Here is a 10129-nt window from a genome sequence, read left to right as displayed (position 1 = left end):
CTTATAAATGGAAAAAACCTCAAAATTATCTATATTTTATAGGAAAAAGTTTTGAAAGTGGTTGTACTTTTGGAACTTTTTACTAAAAAGTGTAAACATTTTTAAATATTTTTATATTTAAAAAGACCCGTATCTTTAAATGAATATCAATTGCAGTTATTAAATAACAAAAATAAAGTGAAAATTAAAAAATGATGTTGATAAGGAAAAAAATTAAATATTTTAAAATTTTATTCATTAGAGATATTTATTAAATATTGATATTAATTACCGGTTTTCGGGAATGAAAGGATCAAAATCAATTTGGTGATCGAAGGTTAATCTAAGCCCAATCACAAATTTGATATTAGGTTGTACTGTTGGCCTCATTGTACACAATGTTCACACAAATTTCAAACTATTTCTCTCACTTTTCGTATATTAATTTCACCAAAAGCATTTACACTAAAAGCATTCTAATTGGCATTGCCCCAAGTTTCTCTATATTAACTTTTCATGTAATTACCTCTATTTCTTTTTGGTACAATACGAGATAGAAAATTCGAACCGCAAACCTCTTGACAACTAACACATTCGTATGTCAATTGAACCATGTTCATTTCGGCTCTATGTTATTAGTGTTGCTTGAGAATTCAGATTGTTTATAGATATATGAGTGCTTGGCTATGCATTCTTAGTAATACGTGGTAGGGGTATGTAGCAGTCGGTTAGAATCGATTTTCCCACCAAATTGCCACTGATTTGACTATGGTTGATTTAGTAAATGATCAAACTACCCCGATTGTTGAGGAGTACAAATCGGCCATCAATCGGTTGATTTTGATCAATTTAAATTTTCTAAAAAAATGTTAGTTTGGATTTTTCTCAAACTAATATCGACTGAACCCCTCCTCTTCTCCAACCGATCGCCTTCGGTTCTGTCTATCATGATCGCCTCTTACATGGGATAGATAATCACATTTTAAACACAGGTAACCTTTGTTTCCTTTGCTTGATGAGTATTCTCAATACCTTGGCAGCAAAAAATATCATTATGGAGTAGGGAATTTCAAAGTTGAAAGCACAATTATTTTTACTATAGAATCATATTGTAATTGAGAAAAACCTCCATTGTACTAGCTTGGGGAATCCTAAAGTACCATTTTCATAACCTATTAGATGATAAAATTAAATTTACTTTCATCCATCAACTTAAACTTTTAGATCAATAGGTGATTTAAGATGATATAACAAATTGATTCAAAAAGTTGTGTTGAAACAATTACAATGTTATTTCCTCCTCATTTTTTTTACCATAAAGAAAAAAATATTATTTAAAAAAACAAAATTGACACTTGGCAACTGCACCTAAACATTTTCCTTACTTTTATTGGCTACCATATTACTTCTTAGTTATTGCAAAATCAGTTCAACATTGTATTAGCACACAAAGTATTGTTTTAAAGTATGATTTCATTGAGGTATAAAAAGTTGTACTAGAATGGCTGGTTGGAAGTCCACTCATAGAGTCAAATCAGTGGCATAAAGAATCAGATATCAGCCATCCCAATACATGCAATCAAATGCTCAAATATAAAACAATATTTAATCAATTTCAGTTAGAGTCTCTTTTACTAGAGTGTGTTATAGTTATATAAATGACATTATTTCCAATACCGTAAGTTCTCTTTTTTCCTAAAGGAATATGCAAGTTTTATTCCCTTGATATATAATTGCTAAATCAGTTCAACAACTAACTATTAATGTGAAAATAATAACTCATGATGTACTACATAGGTTTCAACAAATCTTCATGTACAATAACTAAAATGGTATTCTAAAAAAATTCTTAGTGATTGTGTTAGACACTATAACCTCTCAAGACGTGCTTCGTTGAAATAATATATATACTCTTGACCAATTGATGAAAGATTCAAAACTATACACAACCTCCTCGATTGATTCCAATTTTAATAATCCAAAGCATACTCTCTCTTCGAGTTGGAGAGGTTGGATCTTTATCCCATTTTCACAATTATTGTACTAACAAAAAAGTACACTTTTTTTTAACAATTTTGATGATTAATTCTCATATGGTTGTAATGTATCAACACCAGGCCAATTCAGACAGATTATTCACAAGACTAAAGATAAGAATATGGCAGTCACCTAGAATTTAATTTTATTAATTAATAATATGATCAATGTTATGAAGAACAAGAACTAGAAAAAGCAAATTGAGGAGAAGCCCCATTGGAATGGAAGATAGAGAGAGAGAGAGAGAGATGAGTTTTTCATCTTTTTATTACTTACTTTTAATCTTCTTCTTCCTTAATTTTATCTAATTGTTCCCAACAAAGAAAAAAACAGTCTGTGTAAAACCAGGTACAGAGAGAAACTAACCTGCAATTAACTCCCACCACCATGGAAGCAGAGCTTCAATGGCCGATATCCTTCGAATTAGCAGAAACAACCACCAACCCATGTCCTTGAACTCCAATTTTCTCCACAAGCTTCGTCAATTTCGCATGCTTACTGCACCAAGCTTCCATCAGCTTCGCCTCTTTACAATCTGCATCTCTTTGCAGAGCATTCAACTGCTCTCTGTAATCGCTCTCGATTCGACCCAAATAAGCCCTTTCTTCCTCTCTTAACCTCTGTATTTTCGCTTCCATCTCCTCCATCTTCTCTCTTTTCTTCCTCGCTTTCTCCGACTCCAGTTGCTGCTCTAATCGATTCAGTCTCCATGTCGCTTCCTTCTTATGCTGAACCCAACTCTGCCGCCCTTCTTCCATCTCTTTACAGTACTGAACTAGAGCTCCGATCCGGTTCACTTCCAAGTCCAGAGAGGCTGGTTCGGAAGGAGATAGCGTGAGACTCACCGACGGCGACGGGGTGGTTGAGGAAGTGGAAGAAGAAGCAGTACTGGTGGAGTTAACATTCATCCAGAGAGGAAGAACGGTGGAAGTAGACGTCGTAGAGCTAACCGATCCAAGAGAAAGAACCGGATCCGCGTCAGGGATGGGAAGACGAGGCATAACGTTAGCCAAGGGCGACGGAGGCGGAGGCGGATGAGGAGATTGAAACGCAGCGGCAGTGGCGGCGGCGTAAAGCTTAGGCTGAACGTATTTCTCAGCGAAGGTCTCCAAAATATGGTCGTAAGGACCTTGAAGCGCTTTCTCAGGGGAAGAAACACCAGCAGCAATGGGAATAATATTCCCGTCGACGGCAGAGGTTTGATAATCGCGCCTCTGAGTTAAGTTCTGCGCCTTCTGCAACTGCTTAAGCTGTTTCTCTTTAAAAACCTCCCACCACTTGCCGAGACGCTTAGGGGTACGACCGGGGACCTCGGCGGCGATCTTCTTCCACTTGTTACCGTACTTAGCCTGAAGAGAGATAACAAGAGACTGCTCTTCAGGGGAAAGAGAGCCTTTCTTCAAGCCAGGTTTGAGGTAATTCTTCCAGCGCTCAAGGCAGGATTTAGGATCGCGATGGAGAGGGTTAGGCATACGCTGAGAGATGAGATTCCATTCTTTGGGGCCATATTGTTTGACGTAGGCTCGAAGGAGAGCGTCTTCTTCAGGCTGCCAGCGTTGGCGGTCCTTCATTTCATAGACACCATAGCTGGTGCAGAGAGAGTAAGGTCAAAAGGGGTGAGAGAGGAAGAAGAAGGAAGCCATTGTAGAGATTTTGAGAATGGGAAATTTGGGGAAATGGGGGGGAAAGGAAAGTGGGGGTTTTGAAGAATGAGAAATGGCAGGGGAAGAAGAAGAAGATGATGATGATGATGATAGGTACTGTTGCTATTATGGAGCTCCGATGCTGCTCTGAATTCTGTTTCAGACCCACGCGCCTTTTTCACCATTGTCACGCGCCTCCCCTAAATTCCCCTTGTCACTTTCTATCTTAATTTTAAATTCTAAATAAGTTCCCTGATTTTAATTATAAAAGATAATATCATTTCACATAAAGTTGAAATTTATATCTTCTACATTAATTAATTTTGGTTTTTTTTTTCTAAACTGAAAAGTTTAGAGGGTTATGAATAATAAAATTATACATTCATGGATTTAATAGATGCAAATTTTCTTACACCTTCTTTATAAGAGTTTTTATATTTTCAAACTAAACAATTTAAAATCTTGACTAAATTCAAAACAATAAAAACAAGTTTCTAAAAACTACTCTTTCATGTGATAACTAATTAGCTTTTTATTTTTGTTTTCTTTAAAATTGAACCTATAAACATTCTTTTTCTCTCTAAATTTTCGGTTTCATTGTCTACTTTTTGCCAATTTTCTAAAAAAAGAAGCCAATTTTTTAAAATTAAAACAAAGAAAAATAGTTTTCAAAAACTTATTATTGTTTTTAGAATTTGACTAAAAATTTAACTCTTTTACTTTGGAAATATGTAAAACATTGCAAGAAATTGAGAGAAAGTAGACTTAATTTCAAAAATCAAATGTTCTCTAAATAGGATAGACTTTTTTAAGTTTTTAAAACTTGGCTTGGTGAAAGTAATATAGCTCATCAATTTGGTCACCTTTTGGTTGGAGGTAATATTTTAAGACATTTTTTCATAATTTGGTTTATTGTAGTTACAAATACATTATCGTATTAGTTACTAGTATTCAAATATCCCCAATGATTGTGTTATTTGCATTGGAGGGAGCAAGTCTCAAGATCATTTATTCTTTGGTTGCCCATTTAGACAGGCTACGTGGGAATGTGCTCTCATGGAGTGATTGTTGCCAAAAGATATCTCAATGGGACAAGGAACTTGACCGAATTTATCATTTTAGTGCAATCAATCACCTACGACGGAAAGTAGTATGGTATATTGTCATCTACTATATTTGGAGGCGAGTCCATGGTGTTGCATGTGCCCTCTAAGGCAATTTGTCAAGGTTGTTCCGTCTGATGTGTTTCTCTGTTTTTCTAAGCGACTTTCGACCTCCATTAAGGGATTTGTTTTTCTCGAGGTGTGTTTTAGAGGTATTCGAGTGAATTTAATTTGTCTATTTTTCTATCTTATACGTTATAATTCTTGTGGTTGTATTTTGTTCGTGGCTCGACCTCAAGTTCTAAGGTCTATTTTTTTTTCCAAAAAGTATGATGTAATTTAATTTTTAAAAATAGTTATCAAACGAGATATTAATACTAAACTAGTTATTTAATTTGAAAGGTTATAACTTTATTATAGGTAAATTACTTGTGGATAGAAAATATATGCTTTGACCAATTCAACTAAGTTCTTGGTGGCATTTTTTTGTTGTAACTTTCATATCTAATTGTTTTGGTCCCAAAATTTTTACAATCCTCAATTTTAGACGTTGAACTTATTTTCAATTTCGTCATTGGTCCTTGTGATTTGGTAAAGCTGCACCACTTGTAGTTTTTTTTCTTTTTCTTTTTTTCTTTTTACGTACCTAAAACCTAAACATTTATTTCCTTAAACCGAATATAATTAGTTAACCGAATCAGGTAAATTAAAAGTATCAATTCATTGTCATGCAACTATGGAAAGGAAAACTAACTCAACTAATGTAGGGTCGATAGTCATAGTCATTTGATTTTTGTTCTTTTTGAAAAAATAGTTTTTTTGTTTCCGTCTAATTTTTTTTTAGTCCTTAAATTTCAAAATATTACACATTTAGTCTTTAAATTTTGAGTTTAATTTTAATTTAGTCTCTAGGTTTCAACCGGCTATAATTTTACCCTTGACATTTGAATTTGCTTCAATTTGGTCCATATGTCTCGAGGTTTACACTTTTAACCTCAATTTTTCTTTAAATACCCACTTTTTTTTTCTTTTGGAATTAATTGATATAAATAAATTAAAAATTTTAGAATTATAATTAATTAAATTTCACTATTTTTATCACTTTTAAAATTAAATTTAAATTTTCACTTCTAATTATTTTTAATTAATTTAATAAAAATTGACGTCGATAATTGAAAGTAAGTATTTAATGAAAATTTGAGATTAAAAATGTAAAATATTGAAATTCATAGACCAAATTGAAACAAAATATGAATCTCAAGGGTAAAATTGTAACATTTTGAAATTTAGGGACTAAGTTGAAACAAAACTCAAAACTTAATGACTAAATGTGTAACATTTTAAAACTTAGGGACCAAAATAGAAATTAGAACCAAAACTTAGAGACGAAAAAGGTATTATTCCGTTTTTTAAAGAAATTAAGTCAATTTTTTCTCAATTTTTTATATTGATTTGCATCTTTTTTTAAATAAAAGAGTAGATTTCTTAATTAAATTTCAAGACAAAAACAAAAATTAAAAATTAATTTTTCTTTTTAATTTTCAAAATTTGACTTGATTTTTTAAAACATTGGTCAAAAGTAGATTACAAAATAATAAATTTAGTGATGTTTATATACTTAGTTTTTAAAAACTAAAAAATAAAAAATCAATCGATTAATCAAACAAAGTCAAAGGGTTTTTTCAGTACTATACGAGTGGAAAACTAAACCATGGATCTCTCACGCCTCGTTTGATAACCATCTCAGTTTTTTGTTTTTGTTTTTAGAAATTAAGTTTACTCTCTCCCCATTTCTTAAAATAATTTGCATCTTACATAAATATGATGGTTGAATTTTTAGCCAAATTTAAAAAACAAAATCAAGTTTTTAAAAGTTATTTTTTTTATTTTTTATTTTTAAACCACTGGTGAAAAGTAAATAACAAAAAAGAAATTTGGAGACAAAAGTAGTGTCTACCGACTTAATTTTTAAAAAAAAAAAAAATTAAATAGTTATCAAACAAGGTCTTAATCATTAGTATTTACCATACCTTAATCGAGCTACACTCTGTTAATAATAGATGAGACATTTTGTTTAATATTAAAAGTTTGATCACTATTTTGATGGAAAAAAAATAAAAAGAAAATGTGTTGTCTATAACTTTTGGAGTTCACTACTTATATAGATCCATTCAATTATTTTTTAAGTTTTCCATTGTAAAAATGTGAACCATCACAATTTTCAAATTAATGGAACTTTCACGGTTAAATTATGTCATGATATATTGACCAGTTCAACGCAATAATATTTTCTATGTACATTTAATGGTTTGATTTTATTCTCTATATTTTCCATAAACCTAAAATTAAATTCTATCATAAAAAATCAACATACAGGAACTATTTTTAAAATATATTTTTAAAAAATAATAATAATAAAATATTTTTAAACATTTGAAAGTAGGGAGACAACATGTAATGATTTTGAAAACATGGTAACCAAAATTACTATGAAATTGAAATATGCAACCCAAAATAAGTAAATACATTTTTTAGGAAAAAATATACTTTTGGTCGTTAGGTTTGAAGGATCCATTTGATTCATGTAAAGATGGACACTTTCGGTCCAGTTTAAATGATGGTTCTAAATGGTCAATATACTTATTTTACTGTTAGATGACTTACTTGCATGTTTATTTTTACTTAAATTAGAAAACTGATAGGTTAAATTTAAAGGAAATTATTTGAAATGGTAAAACTACTGAAAATATTTACAAAATATAACAAAATTTTATAATCTATCAATGATAGATATTGATAAACACTGATAGACTTGTATCATCAGTGTCTATCATTGTCATTGATAGACATTGATAGAAGTCTATAAGCTATCATTAATAGATTCTGAAATTTTGTTATATTTTTTAAAAAAATTTAGTTCATGTTTTTATATTTGAAAACAACCTTAAATTTAAACTATCTTATTTAAAATAGGAAATTTTGTTTTGGAAGAATTTTAACCAAAAAAAAGTTAATTGTTTTGTTTCCTTTCCATCATATTGATTTGAAAAGGTCTAATATGCGCTCGAAGAAAAAAAAAATTACTATGAGGCCTCTAGACCCACACAATAACAGGTTTTTATTCACTCACTTTCTCCAAATGATTTTTCGAAATTTTAGGTCTCGTTTGATAATTATTTTGTCTTTTATTTTTATTTTTTAAAATTAAGTCGATAGACACCAGTTCTATCTCCAATTTTTCTTCCTTTGTTATTTATTTTTCATCAATGGTTTAAAAAACCAAGCCAATTATTTAGAACAAAAAAGGTCGCTGCCAAAAGTTGTTTTTGTTTTTTGAATTTGACTAAGAATTCATCAATTGTACTTAAGAAATATGCAAATTATTACAAAAAATGTGGATGAGATAGGTTTAATTTTCAAAAATAAAAACAAAAAACCAAATGGTTACCAAACAGTGTCTTAAAATTCATTATTAGTTTCATATTTTATTTAAACTTTTGTGCAGGGGTTTTTACTTTAACTAGTTGTGTACGTATTGCAAATATTCAATGAGAAAATACAATCATCTGTAAAAACATAGATGAGTCTTATATAAAACAATACAAGTTATATACAATGGCGTAAATTGTATGGATGACAAGAAGACAACCTAGAAACGAATAGAAATAGAATGACATAGAAATTGATAACCTAGTTCGATGTATTATCACCTACCTTTGGGAGGTTGTGTACCCGATGGAAATAAACTTCAATATATAAAGAGTTTAGTAAGTACAAAAAAGTGTTTATCTGATAGACTCTCTCTTTAGTGACTCATGTATATTTTACTCTTTAGTTTCAACTTAGGCTCCCCCTAAGTTTGAGCTCTCCTCACTTCCACAATAAAACTTCTCCAAGCTTTGTATAAGATCCCCTCAATATAACATACTTAAGCTCTGTGTGAGATTCCCATACCTTCATTAGCAAGCTTTTCCAAAGATTTGGTTGAGCTCCACTCGGTAGAATATTAAAACCCATCCTAAGTTCTCATTTGCTCCCTGAGTGATTTGTTACACTCACAACAATACAGTCAAAGCCTAATTGGCTGCTCGAACAAACCCTCAGCAGGAAAATACAAAGTTTTTAATCACAACACATAAAGATTGGGGCTTAGACAATCCCTAAGCTCCAAACTCTCACTACACACATTTTTCTAGTAAAGGGGTCAACCCTAAAATTAAACAAAACCACAGAATATATATATATATATATATATATAGGCTTAACCTTGAGAAGATCTTCAAGGAATGAAAAAATAATCTATATAAGAAAAGGAAGGCATGACATATTGCAAAATATGTTACTGAGGATAGGAAAACAAACAAGCAAATGTGCACTACACATATCAACATATAAAGAAAAAAATCTCCAGGCAAAATCTGCACGATATGAAACATGTTGCAGACAAATACAAGACATGTTGAAAAATATGTTACTCAAGTTTTGCTTGTAAAAGATCACACTTTAATGTCAATCCTTCTCTCACTCAGGTAATTGAACCATATCTATCTCATATCTAAACTAACCTTAGTGTCACTTATGTATTCATTATTAATTGGCAATCCATATAAGTGTGAACTATATCCCTACCACCCTAACTAAAATTCATATAATCAAATGCTACACTTTAGAAGTAATGACACACGCAACCTCCTTTTAAAATCAAACTATGGCGTTTTAAAAGAAATTTGCATAAGTTAGTTATTTGTTGTAATGTAACCAATTCATACAAGCCTTTGATTTAAGAAGATGGGTTAATGCAATAAATAAAAGAAAACCTTAGATAGCATTTTTGGATGATGTTATATTTTTTAGTTTTTTTTTTTTTGAAGCAAAGACAAGAAACTGCAACCACCTACTCCCTAACAGTATCATCAAGGATGAGGGAAGGGACGGGACAGGGGAGGAAAAAATTATGTTGATTTTATTTAAGGATTGAACTTGTGATGATGTAATTTTAATTTTGAAGTTAAACAAAAACAAAGTAAAGAAACTTGTTAAAATCAAAGGACAAAGAGTGTTCAAGGGTGTTGATATGTAAACAAATTTATTTAATTGTTGTATTAAGATTAACCACTCGATTTCAATTTATATTGTAAAAATTTTCTTTCCAAAGTGCTATCTATTTTTAGAGCCGTTAGAAAGTAAATTATTCAAAAAAATCATGAATTAAATAAAATAAAAATAAATATATGTATATATAATTGTATTAAAAAAATTATTTTCTAAAATGAATAATAAATTCATGTTAGTTGGAGTTTGCTTGAGTTATTTTAGGTTAACCCATGAACCAACCCAACCCACAAATTTTACATTTTTTAAACTAAC

General features: G+C 30.7%; 1 protein-coding gene across 1 annotated transcript; it reads right to left on the bottom strand.

Annotated features, from left to right (window-relative positions):
- Positions 1 to 717: 717 nt before the first annotated feature.
- On the bottom strand, positions 718 to 3756 carry LOC120092980 (transcription factor AS1-like). Its single transcript, XM_039051262.2, has 2 exons — positions 2383 to 3756; positions 718 to 1011 (listed from the first exon to the last, which is right to left on the bottom strand). Exon 1 carries the CDS (start codon positions 3585 to 3587, stop codon positions 2418 to 2420), a length of 1170 nt encoding a protein of 389 aa, XP_038907190.1. The 5' UTR covers positions 3588 to 3756; the 3' UTR covers positions 718 to 1011; positions 2383 to 2417.
- Between the last annotated feature and the right edge of the window lie 6373 nt (positions 3757 to 10129).

Source organism: Benincasa hispida, chromosome 1 (assembly GCF_027475165.1).
Source record: "Benincasa hispida cultivar pf3 chromosome 1, pf3_genome.v1.1, whole genome shotgun sequence".
In the NCBI taxonomy this organism is placed as follows: Eukaryota; Viridiplantae; Streptophyta; class Magnoliopsida; order Cucurbitales; family Cucurbitaceae; genus Benincasa; species Benincasa hispida.
The sequence above is the reverse complement of the archived record's forward strand: the minus strand, read 5'-3'. Positions and strand labels throughout refer to the sequence as shown.